Source organism: Lepisosteus oculatus, chromosome 4 (genome assembly GCF_040954835.1).
Source record: "Lepisosteus oculatus isolate fLepOcu1 chromosome 4, fLepOcu1.hap2, whole genome shotgun sequence".
Lineage (NCBI taxonomy): Eukaryota > Metazoa > Chordata > Actinopteri > Semionotiformes > Lepisosteidae > Lepisosteus > Lepisosteus oculatus.
This window is the reverse complement of record NC_090699.1, coordinates 51,672,358-51,689,372: the sequence shown is the minus strand read 5'-3', so window position 1 is coordinate 51,689,372 and position 17,015 is coordinate 51,672,358. Positions and strand designations below refer to the sequence as shown.

At 35.1% G+C, this 17,015-nt stretch overlaps 1 protein-coding gene across 3 annotated transcripts in view; it reads left to right on the top strand.

Moving 5' to 3' along the window:
• The first annotated feature begins 221 nt into the window (after nucleotides 1-221).
• Nucleotides 222-17,015, top strand: part of cntn3b (contactin 3b) — a 77,877-nt gene continuing 61,083 nt past the window's right edge. For all 3 annotated transcript variants that reach the window (XR_011189477.1, XM_069189363.1, XM_015347296.2), the window contains exons 1-2: nucleotides 222-698; nucleotides 15,140-15,276. Coding sequence is in view for 2 of the 3 variants with exons in the window: in XM_069189363.1 (XP_069045464.1) it covers nucleotides 15,222-15,276 (55 nt within the window). In the remaining variant the exon portion in view is untranslated. The remainder of the gene's footprint in view (nucleotides 699-15,139; nucleotides 15,277-17,015) is intronic.

Genomic DNA, 17,015 nt, shown 5'->3' with positions numbered 1-17,015 from the left:
TGCATCTAATTTCTAATAGGAAACATGCAGGTGATAATTAGTAAATGTAAATTAGAGTGTCATATGATTAGCAGGATGAAGCTTCAGTCATTAGATTTGTGAGTGTTTAATTATCTTGTGGTTGCACTGAATTTGAACAAGGTGGAAGTCTGCTTCACAACCAGTGGCGCATTTTCTCAATACATGCCTCCAACTCCACCACAGACGTTCCACATTCTCTGCAGAAGGGCTGGAGTCGTGGTTACAGCACAAGTGAAATGCACAGCATGTAAATCCCAGCACAAAAGCCTTCTTCTCTGCCTTACAATAATTCAGTCAGCCCATGAAATGCCTGCCGGTGGCTGCTGAAAAACTGTCGGGTTTATAAGCAAGTATCCAATCGAGGATATTGGGACAGCTCTGGCTCTGGCTCTTTGTGATTTGTGTGCTAATTGTGTGGGTGCTTTGGGGAATACAGCAGAGAAGCCGAGTGTTTCCTGACTGCATCCAGTGAAGAAAGACATATACACAGTGCTGCTCCGTGGATAGTGGTTAAGTGATTAAGCATCCAGCCCCAGCTGAGAAAATGGTTTCATTGTCAGTCAGCTGTACTGGCAGCCTGTAAGAACTGATTCTGCCTAGTTAATGCAATGACCTGCTCAAAGACTGGAGCTCTAATTTAACAAAAAAGAAGAAAGCTTTTTCCTCAGCATAGTTCGGTAAGTAAAGAAAAGCCTGACTTACTGCACTTGAAATTTGCTTTTTAAAATTAATATTATTAGGGGAAAAATGTTCAGATTTTTTTAATACTTCTTTTAGTTTTGCTCAGACTTCTTATTCAAAATGTAAATATATATATTTTTTCATTTATCAATATCGTTTTGGTTTAGTGATTCAAACATTTCTTTTTTGAGATTTCTTTTAGATAATAACAATGTGGAAAAGTTTTGTGCTATAAAAATAATACACTGTAAAATTACATGCTTAAAATGTGATGCTTCTTTCAGGCAAATATTTAACAAATAATTATTTGTTTCTCGTTCATTTAATTGCTATAAATGACCATTACGGGAGAAAACATTAACTGAATTTATTATCTTTTACAAGTGATGTGGTTTACAAATGCCTACATAGTTCAGTTCTGCAAGAATTGTGTTGGAATTTTTCTGTGTCCCACATTAAATCTTTGATACCCTATACTTCATCATACTTTAAAAAGTTAGACCTGATCATGCTTTCTGTATCTCATCAAAATAATATATAAATATATATTAATAGCTTTTTTTAGATAACTGCATTGTGTCAGCATTAGACTTTAAATTAATTTGTCAATTATGCAACTTTAATTCATCATGAAGTTACAATAATGTTTTAGCTTTAAAATGAACCATCAGGAATTTCAACATAGACTATTTTGTGATCATCACCTCATGCATATAATGCTGATACAATAGTCTGTGAAGAGCAAAGTAATGCTGCCTAAGGCTGCTGTGATTTATCTCTTGTTGGTTTCTTTTTGATCTAGGGCAAATATCAGCACTGACAGTCAATTTCTTTTACAGAAAATAACTTTAAATACAGTACATCATGTCTTATCTGTGTTGAAGCACAGTCACATTTTCCTTTCAGCTGTTTGCTCTTCATAACTTTAATTAGTCAGAAAACATTTAATACAAATTATTCATCCACAATGCAATTGATTTCTTTTGAGTCTGTATTTATTTCTCTAAGCAGAAAGGTTTGTAAAACATAGAATCATTCTAAAGGGATAGCTTTATGCATGAGCGTATGTTGTACTTCTGTGTGCACTGCAGTGCCTGGTCATATCGGTATCTTGTGCCAAAATACGCATCACCTGAGACACGGATGAGACTAATGATGCAGAATATACAGTTTTTGAGATTAATCCAGCTTTAAACTCCCCCTCTTAGCATTTTTCAAAAAGATCAGAAAAAAAGGATCAACCTGCACATACAGGTATATGAGCCTTGTACAATGAAACAACAGATAATGGTAATGCTTCATTATAAGAAGTGCAAATGTATGTATAAAGTCCGTAGTACATAATACATAAAGAATACACTATACATATTGATAAATTAATGCTGTTTCAATATCCTAGTAGCAAGCAACCCTTACTAATTATTCTTTGTAGAAACTTAAAAAAAAATTCAGTATTCTAAAGGTAACAGACTAATAAAACAGTATGTTTGTAGTACACAGTCCTACATTTCTTTATTTTTTAACCTACAGTATACCAATTTCTTCCATTTATAAACACCTCCAATTTTGCAAAAATAAGTCACTAAGTCAAAGGAATAAATGGAAAATCTTCTGTAATTTTGTTTGAAAATTATAATGCAATACTATATATATATATCTCAGAGAGTTACAAGTAATTAATCTCATTGTATACTAGAGGAAAGGTATAAATTGTCTTGTAACAGCAGGAAGCTGATAGAATATGTTATACTAACTGTAGGTAGCAGACATATTCACTTAATCACAAACAGGCACTTTGAGGACATTAGAGGACAAGGCAGTATTGGGGACTGAACATCATTATTTTTTAAAAGAGATTTCCTCTGTGTCCTGGTATCACATGGCCATGCACAGTTGTTTTTGGAAACTATGGAAAGTCCATATTCTCTTTTTACTGGAAGAACCAACACGGTGAAATATGCTTAAGTGAATTTGAATATGGCAAATATTATAAAGCCTCTTATAAAGCCAATTGCCAGGTTCACTTAATGCTTAGTAGAATGTGACACCTTATAACTGGACAGTAGGGGTGCAAGGGTGTAAAGTGATCAGATTCTATGTCACAACATTTCAAAAAGAATGAAAACTTTCATACGATTCTTAAGATTTCATATTGCTGCCCCACAGACAGGAAAACTTTCAGAAGATGTTAATGCAATTCGTAAATTGCAACATAAAACATTAGCAGCATATGTTTATTTTAGTTTTTTTCCCCTTGTGTTAGGAAATCCTTAATTTGAGACACCACCCACAAAAAGAGGCTCACAATGGTTTATCAATAAAGTCTTTTTTTATGATAAAGATGAGGGCAGTGCAGTTTCTTTCTGGGAAGATGAGGAATGGAAAAACAATCTGTTCAGCAGAGTGTGTGCTACCCATCTGTTTCACGACTTAGTGAGATATTCCTTGATAAGAAAGTTACATTTTCTGCATGAATAGTTGTAAAGTACATTATCTGGTGGAAATCATTGGCAATAGTTTTCATCTAATTTGTGCAACAAATAGGAAGAAGATTAAGAACCAATACAAGATGTTTTTCAGTTTCATTAGATTTTTTGGTAGATACAGTATGGGACTTGTGCTTGAAAAAAAATATTTATTTTTTGTTATTACTGATCTTGTAAGGGAACTATGAGTCTATGAGAATTTAAGAGATAGGACTTTAGTTAATGCTGTAACAAAGAAAGAACTCTAATTTCCAGAGATGATGGACAATTTCAGAATGCAATTGCTTCTCACAGTAGATGTCACTCACAGAGTAAGCAACTAAGACCAAAGGTTCAGTGACTCAATATGTTAGTTCACTGATCTGTTGGGACTGAATTGTGACAGCTATGATAGTAGAAGGATAAAAGAGACAACCCAATCTCCAACATTTCTTAGATTTCCAGTATTGGCAGCATTTTGTTTTTAAATTTCACAATCATGTAAGAAAAAAGTAGAAGGTGTACAATGAATGTGTAGTCTCAACTTAATTTAGGCATACTGTATCAAATTTACTTTGATTTATTGGTATATTCCTAACTTCTGGTGACCAAATGATGACCATTTTACCATTAACAGAAAAAACATAACATGATTCAGCTGTATTTAACATGTTTAAAAAGCAATTATAATCCAAATAAAATCAAGCTTGATCAGGTAATTTTCAAAAAAAACTAAAGTAAATGTGATCTTTATTAAAAAAACAGTTACATGGCTATTTGCATACTTAGTGTAAATTAAAAAAATAACAATAAAACTGTATTGTTGTTGTTTATGATCTTTAAGCTATGGCAGACACTTGATTAGCCATTTAGTGTCAGTCTTCTTTTTCATTATATACCAAGGATAATGTTAAACTAACATGCATATACTGTAGTTGCATGTGTTACTGCCAGCTTCTGTGTCAGCAGCACTTGAAATAGGGGGCAGGCATACTTCAATTATTGTTGTGACTTGGAATAGAAAATGGAAATCAGGAGATTAATATTTGAATTTTATATTTTTCAGTGGCAGATTTAAAAGGTTCATTCTAAAGGCCTGTGATGCTGAATGAATCCTGGAACAAAACAGCAACAGAAGTTTCAGTCTATTGTTAACATCTTCCTACACTAAACTGCACTTGCCAATTCTAATCACTTTAACAATAAATATATTCCACTCCACTGCTTTGTCTGGCAGATATGTGAGTAGGTTTTGTTAAACACAGGAGAGCAAAAGTCCCAGTTTTCCTTCATCTTTGAAAGAACACACAAATCACAAAAATGCCCATGTAATCATTGGATATGAACTGCCAGAAAATGAGATGAATTATGGAAATGTAAATCTTAATTAGCTCTAGCTTTTCACAAAGATAGAACTCTTATAAGGAGACTTTGCATGTACAGTACAAAATCAAAGTAAGCAATGTTTATTGTTTATTGTAGCTAAACTGTAACCAGTTAATGGTCAGTATTCACAATTTTATAACTAATAGTGACTTGCTTATTCTAATCCTGAAATGTGTTCTGTATTATATTGATAGATGATGTAGATGTATGGATATTTACAGAAAGCCAAGTGATTGAGGATCGATTAACTAACATGACCTCTGCCCCTTGGGTTTACTTCAGTTCTGATTACCCTGTTATCTGGTCAGATCTGTTACAAAAATATAATACATTGAGCTAAATCTATGCTTCCAGATCTTACAGTTAAACTGTAATTGAATGTTTTACATGTTATGTTCTCACTGTGAAAGAGCTGCAACATCAACTCAGGGATAATTTAAAACATGAGTTATATTTTGTATTACAAAAAGAACCTTGAGTGGTGTAAAAGGTCACAGTGATGGCTGATGTTTTCTAAGTTGGAAAAAAAAGTTATTGTTTATGTTTATGTATGTTACACACTCTCTGGCTAAAATATTAGGCACTACAAGTCAAATGAAGAAATTCTCTGAGTGACAAGTAATGAGTAATGAGGTGCTTTAGGAATTTTGATTAATTCATATTCTGTTATATTAATGCTAAGCAAGAACAAAGCATTGGTGACACAATAACAAATCCCGGGAATGAGTCCAAAGGAGAGCCACATTGCTAATTAATGGCCTTAAAGACATTTCTTACACAAGCAGATTAAATTAACTGTGCACATGTGGAAATTAAAAGAATTTAAATTAAGAGGTGCTTCTTTACGCAAATGTTTGTGGTGGTCTGTAATAAACTGCAAAGCTAAGTTGAGAAGCAGATTTCCTAGAATCCTTTAGGAAATGGCCGGACAAAATCCTTGGACCAATAAGCTACAAGCGAAATGGGAGCCAGTCGTGACTCCCGTAAAGTGTGTAGTTTAGGACCCTGTGCAGACTGTATAATCCGGAAGTGACTGGAGTAGGACATCGGGGGAAAGATGGCAGGATCAGGACAGGATGACAGACAGGGGGGTGGTGATGGCAGAGATCTGGTGCTTGGGGGCATGGTGAAGGCATACGTGTCTGAAACAGTCCAAAGGGGAAATTAGGGTGCAGTCCAAAATCCAGTAGCAGGGAGGTTCATCCGAGACAAAGACAAGGAACAGGGAACTTGGAACCAGGAACACAGTAGTTAAAATCAGAAGGACGAGGACCTGCGCTCCAAGCCCTGGACTCAGCTGGTCAGGACGCCGTTCAGAAGCCTATGCCCTCAAGCCGTGGACATGGGGCAACTCGATGCTAGGCAGGTCTCCGGGCGTCCATATTCCAATGCAGAGCACTGAGCTTCAGAATCATGAGGTTTAAATAATAGAAGGGGCACGTGAATGTACTGTAATAATGAAACTAAACTACAAAAAGGGTCGGAGCGCCCGTTAGAAGACATGACAATAAGCAACCGTATTTTCTTATTTGGATTTTATTTGCTATTTACAACTGCATCTTTGGCATGCTTAGCAAATATATGCATAATACATTAATATGGTTTGTGTGCTAAAGTGATACTCTTCTCATTATATGTAAATGGAACAGCCTCTTACTTATGTATGATATTCTATGTTACAGGTACATAATATTACCGGTTACTCGACTAGCTCAGGAGATCTCTGCTGGCATCTGTACCAATATAAATGAAAAATCAATAGTATGAATACCATTTGGCATCCATGCTTAATTAATTAATTTAATTGAAAATACAATTCTTAGGAGACAGGAGGATCTATGAGTTCCACTTAAGAACCTCCTTAAGAGAAACATGAACCAAAATATACGGTTCATAAACATACAGTAGCTGATACCCCTCAATTTTGATTTTATAAAACATATCTGCAGGTAAAACTACTCCATAATGTGAATAATTTCCTTTATCAAGACTAAGTAATTAATCTTTTTTGGTTTGATATACACTTGTGCCAAAATAGACACCAGAGATTAACCATAATGGTTCAGTTTTGCAGCTGTACTGGTAAATAATGCCAGCTGTTGCCTATGCCGGTATAAATCTGGTCAGTATGGATACAAAAGCCAATAATACATCCTCCCAATTTAAACCTCCATATACAGTAGAAAGATTTGTGAGAGCCTCATAGAGTACTGGAGTACTGTTGGTTTGCTGACGTCTGAGGCATGGCAACAGCTTTCAACACATCTTAATTGTTTGTTCTCATCTATTAAACAGTAGATGCACGGTTTCATATTGTTCTGGCATCTTTCTTGAAATCCTTCCTCCACAATAGCTTCTTTGTGGCAGAAATACCCTTCAGGGGAAAGCTGATGGCCCTTTAACCACTTTTCCCCTCAATTAGGAGCAGACAAATGTCTCAACAAACAGACATTCTTATAATTTGCTGAATCTTAGACTCTGTAGCCCCTGATCTTTTAATAGCCAACTATATCTGTTTAGGCTCAGTTATTGTGAAAGCAAAAGCTGTGAAACTCCCATTAAGCTGGTGGAACAGTATGTTGTTTAAATAATTACTGCCCAAAGCTTCTGTACACTAAAACATTTAATGGGGTGTATTTTGAACTGATCTGTAAGCAACAAATAACAGGAAATGCCCTTCAATTTTTCTTTAAAATTTTACAATTATATAAAGAGAAATGTTACATTTTTACTGCTATTGAGAAATGCACTAGTCAGCATTTAATACTGGTTATTCCCCATCCAGTTACGAAGCAGTTGTTTGTTAACATTTCTTCAAAATGGAATAATGAGAAGCTTTGATAAAAAAAGCACATAAAGACAAGCAATGGTTGAGGTGGGGCAACATCCAGTTCATGAGGGATGACAACACCCATTAAGAATAAAATGTGTTTAGGAATGTTTATTGAAATATTAAGAAGGTTTTGGCCTACTCCATTTGGTTGAGGGTTAAGTGTATGGACAAAGAACAAGGGAATTAGGATCCCCAAAAGAAGCAGTACCCCAAACCATTAAATTAGAACTAAGACTTAAAATCTATTAAAAAATAAATGACAATTCAATGGCATGCCAGTATATTAATTGGCTTCTGTACAAATTAGCCCTGGTGCAAGTATGACTGTTTGACTTTGTGTGTGCCTTGCAATGGACTGGTGTCCCATCCAAGTGTATCCTGTGTTGCGCTTGTTCCTTTCAGGTTAATCCCCAGCTCTCCTCTGGCCCTGTATTGGATAAAGTGGGTTAGAAAATGCGTGGATGGATAAAAAATAAATGCTCTTGTGACAGTACTTCTCTAAGCAGTATCACCTATTATATTTTGGACATGAGAGAATGAGCCTTTTTTCTGTAGGAGGTCTGAAACATAGTACTGTATAGCTCAACTGCCAAACAGTATTTGTTTGGCCAAAGAGGCACCAGAGTTAAGGGTCAGCAGGCATGACTTTAAAAGCATTAGCAATGTCAAGTTTAAGAGCTGGGCATTTTGCCCCGCTGCTTTGATCAGATACATAGCATGGTCAAAGGTTGTGCAACACACAGAATAGCTATTTAGGTGATCTGACTGACTTGAAGAAGAAGCAGTGAGGGCACAAAGAAGAATTGTGTACATCTCCATGATAGCTGTATGTGGAGGAAGTGACAAGGACTCTGCATCTGATGTTGTTATTTCACCCTGTGAAAATGAAAGAGTGACCTTATGGGTCTTACCACCTGGAATAGGGGATGAGGGTTTGGGAAGAGAGATGGAATGGGGGGAATAATTGTGAGACTGAGCCAATGAGGTACAGAAATCAAAGAGATGGCAGGAGAGAAAGGAGGTCAGGGAGAAGGTGGGACAGAGAAAAGCAAATAGGAAGTAAATGATTTAATACATAACAGTTCAGTGTGCTGTCCATGAACTTACTAATGTATGTATAGCTTAAGCTTCATTACATTACAGTCAATTGCACAAATTATTTTCCAGAAGTATTTAATCTCAAATATAACTACTGTACTGTACCTTTTATTGTCAGCCAATGAACAGCAAAAATTATATACCTGTATAAAGATACCACTATCAGTATTTGTTGCTGTTTTTTGCTGTTTTTGAATTAGAATTATAATTAGAATTTGCCTCCCCAGCATGCACCTTCTTTGGCTCTGCCCAGTGAGGGGGGAATGACAGCTCACTGGCTCCTGACCTGTGTTTCCCTTTGGTTTGACAAGTAAGACCAGGTTGCTTAAAGGGTAGGCCAACATCAAGGCTGTGACACTGAAGATGTATTTGATAAAAGCTTTCATGTTACACAAGACAGGAAAATCGATTTTTATCTAAAAGTAAAAAAATATATATAGTTTTACCAGAGAATTGGAGATTGTAATGATATCTAGGCAAATATGCTTCATGGAGTCTTTTCCCTGAAAATCAAGCACAAAGTGTTAAAACCTTTCTACACCATGTACAAATTCTGCTAATGAATACCCCTTTGCTGTGTTGACATTTTTTCACCTCTTTCTTTAAGATATTGTCACCCTCTTTGGCTAATTCCAAATAGTAGAGAGAATAATACCTTTATTCTCACAGCCTGGTTGTCATTCCAAGTGAGTTAAAGCCAAAACCTCAAATTGCTCCCCCACAATACTGCTTAGTACTGAAGTTAGTCCAAAGCTATTGGAAAAAAAAACCTAATATGAAAAGAAAGCAACATTGAAATCCCATATGGCTTTAGTGACTGGGTATGAAAGAAAATTGTGCATGAAGATCCAGCAGAACTGACCCAGGAGTGACTTGAAGATTATATAATTTTGAATAAATGAACAAAGTTTACTCTTGAGAAGAATGTGTCAGTTTTCATCTATAAAAGTATATTTTCTGCTGACATACCCCTGCATGGCTTTAGTAAGACTGGAATTAGAATTTTTGAAGGCAATATTCTAATGACTTTTTTCAGAATTGCTCTCCTGGAAGGAAAACATTGTGTTTTAAGAGGCAGGGAAGGTGTGTGATCATGGAATTTTGGAATTTGTTTTAAAATCATTCATGGGATTTTTCATTTTTATGGTAGAGGTGACTGAATAATTTGACCACCATGGTGCAGTGGTTAGCATTTCTGCCTCGCAGGACAAGGATCCACGGTGAAATTCTGCACCTAGGGTTTGGAGTTTGTATGTTCTCCCTGTGTTAGTGTGGATTTCCTCCAGTATTTCCAGTTTCCTTCCTTCCAGTCCAAAAACTCTACAGTATGTGTCTGCGATGTGATGGACTGGCATCCCATCTAGGGTATAATCCTGCCTTATACTGTACAGTACCTGTTGCTTACAAGAATAGGCTCTGGCTCCCCTGTGACCCTGAATTGGAGCAAGCTGTTAGAAAATGGATAGGTGGATAAGAAAGCTGATTTTTCATGGATTTTTTATATTTTGGGGGGTTGTTTTTAGATGTGTTTCAAGATTAAAGCATATTTATTTATTGATTGCAGTCAATATTTGCTCACTTATAGCTATGAAAACATCAAAATGTTGCTGTCTTCTCAGATACCTCTGAATCACAGCCTTAACACAGCAATAAACCCCCCCTACCATTGTTAGTCAACATACAGTATGGTTTACTTTCTGCAATCCATTTCCCTCACTGTAAAAAACATAAAACTCATTTTTTTAACCTTCTGAAGCATAACTATTAGTCTACACAGTGTGACGTGAAAGGGAATTGTTTTAATAAAGCAATTAAAATTGAAAGCAAACATGGTGGAGTTGGAATCTTTGTTAGCTCTTTGATCAAGGGTTAAAGAGCACACCCACAACACTTAACTGAATGAGTCAGATGGTGCTGCACTATAAGTTAGAGTTTGCTGCACAACAGAAATAAGAATGGAGGACATACATCATGTTACATTTTTTATTTATTGTCTATTTAACATATTCAGTAAAAATAAATCAATTTTCAGAAGTGGTGTCATAGTAGGTGGATATTGTGTGACTATGGTCAATTCCATAGAGATGGCTTTTTTATTTTGCTTATATCACCTGATATACAGTATCTGCAACTCTTTTTTTGTCTTATGTGTAAAATCCCTGCAAATACTGACATTGTGGTCAAAATTAATAGACTCCAAAAATGCCTCTAGGCACTAAATCTGGGTCACTGACATTTATGGGTTAGTACAGCCATTGTTAGAAATTATTTCCTAACAAAAATATAACGCTAATCTTTTCACATTCTCACATAAGTATTCTTTGCCACTTCTAGGGCAAAACTGTAATTTCAATGGCATTTAATAGGTTCTTTCTACAGAATTCTTTCTGTCTTTCATCAATTCTCAACTTAAGGAACATTAAAGCTGTCACTTGGAGACCTATAAACATGACATGTGAACTGGATAAAACTTTCATCCAATTTCATCTAAGCAAATATATGAAAAGATTATTTGACATCACTGTGCTGAGCGAAATCCTTCACCCCTTCCGAAGTTTTATGCCTGAGGAGCAACAAATGCTAAATAGCAGCTAATGGCTCATTCTCCCTTACCAAAAAAAGCTAAAGTTCAAGCTTAGAAAATATGAAGATGCAAGAACATAACAATCTCAATTATCATGTTTGGAAAAACCGAGCATTATAATGACAAACACCCATCCTAAAAAGAATAAATGCTTCTTCTGTATTAATAAAATTAATTTATGAAAGAGGTGTAAAAACAAATCCCAGTGAAGACAATCCTAGCTAAAATACTGAAATAAAACCTACGTAGAAGCCAGCATTTTATTGGCATTTTAAACCTAATGATAAAAATCATTTTAAAAAAAAACAGCTACAATAATAATAAATTTCATTACAAAATGAAATATATAATTTGGGTGGGCATGGCATAACATATTTAAAGCTAAAGAACTACAGTATATGCAACATTAAGTCAATGAAAGATACACACCATAATCCTGAAAGGACCTTGTTAGATGCATACAGTACTGTATATGAACCAGTTTCACTGGTCAAAGATTTTTATACCACACTGATGAAACAGCTGTTCGTGACTGCTGTCTTTGGCTTTATACTGTATAAGTGAAGTTTAATTAATAATCTGTTAAGGTTGTTCTGCTGTCTACTGTTGTGTTGAGAAACACTGAGGCCTAATTAATATTCCCACCCTGATAATTAATCTACAATGTATGTGTTTTGAAACCCATGGTCATGTCACTGCTCTAAGTAATTGTCACTTGAAAAAATGAAAAATTAAAAAACATTCAGCTCTTGATCTAGTGAAAACCACAGACATATCAACAAAGTGCATCCATAAAATGAATAAACTCGGTGTTTGGTTAAAGAAAAACAGATTAGACACATTAGAGTTCTAAAAGGAATAATGTATTCAGCTGCATACATTATTCCTGCATGTTGTTATTGAGTGCTGTTTCACCCTTAAAACTCAATCATCACGATCATGAACTAAAATATAAGTTATTATTACTTCAAGTTATTTGAAGACATGAGAATGCTTTTAATTCCTGAAACAAGAATAACATTAACAAAATGATAAACAAAATATACTTTGGTTACTTAACTATTTGACCAAAATTATTAGAACTTCAGAGAGTCTTCAGACGAGAGATCTTTTGGTCCATTGAGCACATCTGATTCTGTTTCTCCATTGTTGCATATCCAATACTGTACAGGCTACAGTACATATTCCCAAAGTATGAAATCCCCTTGGTAAAGAAGGTAAAGAAGTCAATCCGTCTTAACCTGCAAGTTTTTAGGTGGTGGAGACTACTTAGCGAAAATATATTAACTCCAAACCCAGGACCCTTTATTATCCAACAGAATTACATTTACATCTATTGTATTTAAAAAGCAGGGCATTTCACATCAATGAGTCATGGCATTGCTTTGTGCAAGAATACGACAGCATGTGTTCCATCTATGATGTGAAACTGCAAAAAAGTTACAAGACCAGAGCTCAAACCACAATCCATTCACTGGTACATAACCCGAATATCATGCATGATCTCCTATAAATGAATGAGGGGGTGGTAAGTCATTGTCCCCAAATGCTACTTTACTAAGCCCTTTTAAAAGAACTGTCTGTCAACCTAAATGCAGTAACAAGAATATTCATTTTGTATCCCTGTTCATTAGTCATTGATTTCTGTGCATTTACTTTTCTTCTGTGTTGCTGATTTTAAAAAGATGTACTTTGTCATAATCTATTTTTAATATGATATACAGAAGTATTTTTGATATGATATACATACTGTATTTGAGCAATTTTTACACTTCCCATACTGTACATGTTCAGAAGAGACATTGTTTACAGAATTAGCATTTTTGACAGTTAACAAGACTGCAAATAATTATATAATTAATAATAATTCCTTACACTTATATACTCTAACGCTTTTATGGACACTCCTCTCAAAGTGCTTTACAGATAATCGGGACTACACTCAACCGCCACCAATGTGCAGCATCCACCTGGATGATGCGGCGGCAGCCATAGTGAGCCAGAACGCTCACCACATACTGTACTGTATCAACTATCAGTGAGGAGGCGAACAGAGTGATGAAACCAATTCATAGACCGGGATTATTAGGAAGCCAATTGATAAAGAACAATGAGAACTTTGGCAAGGATGAAGGATAACACCGCTACTCTTTCCGAGAAATGCCCTGGGAAGACCACAGAGAATCAGGTCATCTGTGTTATGTCCCTGTCTCTATACTGGGGCACAGATTGTGGGGTGAGTGCCCTATAATGGCCCTACTAACATCTCTTCCTGCAGCAACATTAGCTTTCCCAGGAGGTCTCCCATCCAGGTGCAGACCAGGCTCACACCTACTCACACCTACTTATATTAAGTGGGTTGTTAGTTGTGAGCTGCAGGGTGATAGAGCTGTGTTATGCTGATTTCAGAGGGTATACTGTATGTGAGTGTGACGAAGACCGGGAAGTCGTAAAGTGGTTATCAGGAATCGTACTCAAAGGAATAACATGGTGTCCAAAAACCAGGAAAGCACTCAATTCATCAAGACCACAGTCAAAACCCAAAAGGCAAGTACAAGTAGGCAGTGCAGAAGTCCAAAAAAACAGGAGACAGACTGAATCACAAAAGAAGGCTCTGAAGTGTATACCAAGAGGTACAACCCAATACTGAGCAAAGGTGGATGCAGATGGCTGGGCTTAAATAGAGAGGGAGGGAGGTGTGGTCATGGGTTAAAGGGACCTGGTTAACCCACGCCATACCAGAATAGGTGAAGCAAGGCATAAGGGTGTGTGCGGTTGGATGTCAGTACCATAACAAGTTGCTGGCAAATGTGAATAGAAAATTAGTGTTCTAGTTTATACTCTCTTTTATTTTCGCAACCGGGTCTATTCAAGAGGCTTAGAACAGTTGCTATTGGTGTCCATATCAATACCATTTGGTTTTCTTGCTGTTCATGTTCTTCAGGTTGGCATGTTATGTATAAATCAATGCAATTTCTTTCTGGCATTGTGTTATTGTAAAATATGGTATTACATTTTTATTAATCTTTTAATCAGTTTTAATGTTGCCATCTTTTCTGACTTTGCTTACTTTTGGTTGGTTATAGTGATGATAGTTTTCACTGACAGAAGATTTCTCCTAACAGGCTTCTTTTGACCTTTGCTCTGTTTATTTTTTTTTTTATTTAAGGTGATATCTTGAAACCTGGCAGGCTGTTACTTGACAGAATTTAAAATGGGAAAAAAATTAAGGCTTGCAAAACTTCCCAGCAAGTGGAATTTCAGTGAGAGCAGCTCCTCCAATCATATAGTAGCTAACACTACACAGTGGGACTAACAGCAGAAATAGGAAGGCGGTAGCAAATTCACATCCCATTCAGAGGATTGTGTGCCTGTTCCACATCCTTTCTGTATTAGTAATATATTTTTAGTTTTTTTATGTATAAAATAAATACTTGTACATCTCAAAACATCCTAAAACAGAAAAATACATGATTATCATTCATTATTCATATAATGAAATGGAAGAATATACATATAATTTCTCACAAATTGGTAGCTTCTATGGATGCATTTTGTTTGGAATGAAAGACAAAACATAACAATTTTGTATACAGGATAACTGCCAGATTAACATAACCTTTGCTGTTAGGTGTATTTAGTATTGCATTTTAGTTCACTTCTCATCTATTAAAGGCCTTTCCTTCATATGTAAATGCAAATCACATTCCAAATGACAATGGGATGGAAAACATGTGGCCACCTGCTACTCATGCGCAGGCAAAAATAGCAAAAATAGCAACTGAGAGAAAATTAATTCAGGAAAGCGGCCTATTTACAGCACAACAGTGTATTGGAATTCTAAAATATATTTTTTTGTGTTAGTGTTAACTTGTTGATATAGTTTCTGTTGTGAAAGTGGGTCATTTCCTTTTTTATCTCTCTCACACATTGCCTTTTTAAACACCTTTTATTACATGAAAATGGGTTAAATAAAGATAAATAATAATTCAAAGTTTGCAAGAGTAAATGCTTAGTGTATCTGGCACTAGATGGCTTACTATTAATTTTTTCTATAATTACTTTTTTCAGATTAAGGGTCTTGCATTCAAGGGAAAAGTGTTCTATTCACAAGCGATTGGATGAGAGTCTTCTTTGCCCTTGGCAACTGAAGATGATGTTACTATGGAAACGACTTTTCCTGCTATCAATCATTGGCTGCCTTGCAGGTAAAATGTCTTACTACTTCTTTTTATTTAAAAATGATTCCTTTGCAATATTATTTTATTTTAAGAGTATAATGCAATTTCCAAATGACCAGCACAAGGAAGTCATTATTTTCAAAAACATACAATGCACACTTATTCTGATGTTTAATTGTACAGGTTTAAATTAATTTCTTATTTCTTGCATTTTGTTTTACTATGTTGGATATGTTTTGCAAGTTTGAAACCGGATAGTTGTTTAGTTCAATATGGATGACTGATCCATAATCCAATCACATTAGCTGAAAGAATCTTATTGAAGTTAAATAGAACAGTTTCACAAGTGACAATGATTTGGCCAGTCACTGATAGGACTGAATTTATAAATGCCAGTTGTTTAACTGAAATTGAGATCCTTTGTTAATGTTATATGCATTAATTTCCTTCTACACATTTTTCAGAAATATGTAATGCATTGTACAGTAATTACTGTATGATTATGTTAAAATCATAACTGAGAAGAACAAACAAAGTGCCCTTGTCATTAGTGCTTATTTTAGCCATTAACTGAGACTTTATGGAGTTTGATTACCCTTCTGGGCCAGCGTAAAATTTCACAATATTTCTAAAACAGAGAAAACTGAAATGTTCATTTTATTCCATTAACCATGACCTTTTAAAGTGTTATGGTATTTTAAAGGTCCAACATGATATGTAAAGATTTAATTTTATGTGTATTATTCCTTTCGCCATGGATCACTATTTCAGACAATTACATTTTTTCATACTGTCCCATAGTTAAACCATGCTATTTTAGCAGAAGATCTTAAAGTAAAAATTCATGCCAGATAAAGATAAAGGTAAAGAGCTACAAATTAAAAACAAAATTTCAATGTTAATATTGACAAATAATCTGATGAGTTTACTGATAAGTTTGAAACTAACCTTTGTTTTTAATTAACGTATATAAAAGTAAGTTATTTAGTTGTCAAACAGCTTATGTGATTCATTTCATTTCACAATCACATTTTTCAGATTATATGTTTACAAACGTGATCCCTTTCAATTAATTCCTCAATTACAACATCAAAATTGAGAAATGTTAGATCAATGATAGAAAGGCCTATCCATCCATATAAAATAGATAGGTTTTGAAATAACATTTAGTATGCAATTATGTCAAACAATTACATAGTACATTAACTCTAAGATACACATTTTTCAGATCACTTTTTACAAAACTGTCAAAATAAATCCCACGGAATCAATAAATCAATTATAATATTTAAAGTAGTGAATCTTTCAGACCTGCACACAGACAGAAAACTGAAATTTTCCACGAGGGTGTAGAAAATTGTTAAAAAAAAGATTTTAGCATTCAAGAGCAAACAGCTTCCAACTTATATGCTAAACATTTGTAGCTTAAAGATGAAGAGAATGAGTTAGTGGAAAAGGGAGTGCTGCAATCAAAGGCCTTTTGACCTAAGGATGTTATAAATCATGTAGCTGCTGAACACCATTCTTATTAGATCTAAAGGTATAATTTGACACTACTTCAAAGTACACTCAAGTGCTGCAGAAGGTATCTATCATTACCTATAAGCACAAAGGGCATAAAGTAATAATAAAAATAACTTTTGCTTTGCCTGAGAAAGAAAGCTGTAAAGACAGGAAAGTATTTTGTGCCCTTAAGTTGTATACAATATTTTTTTCCTGTAAATGAGGACTGGGGTGCCATTGTTAATAGCCATAGTCATTTCTTT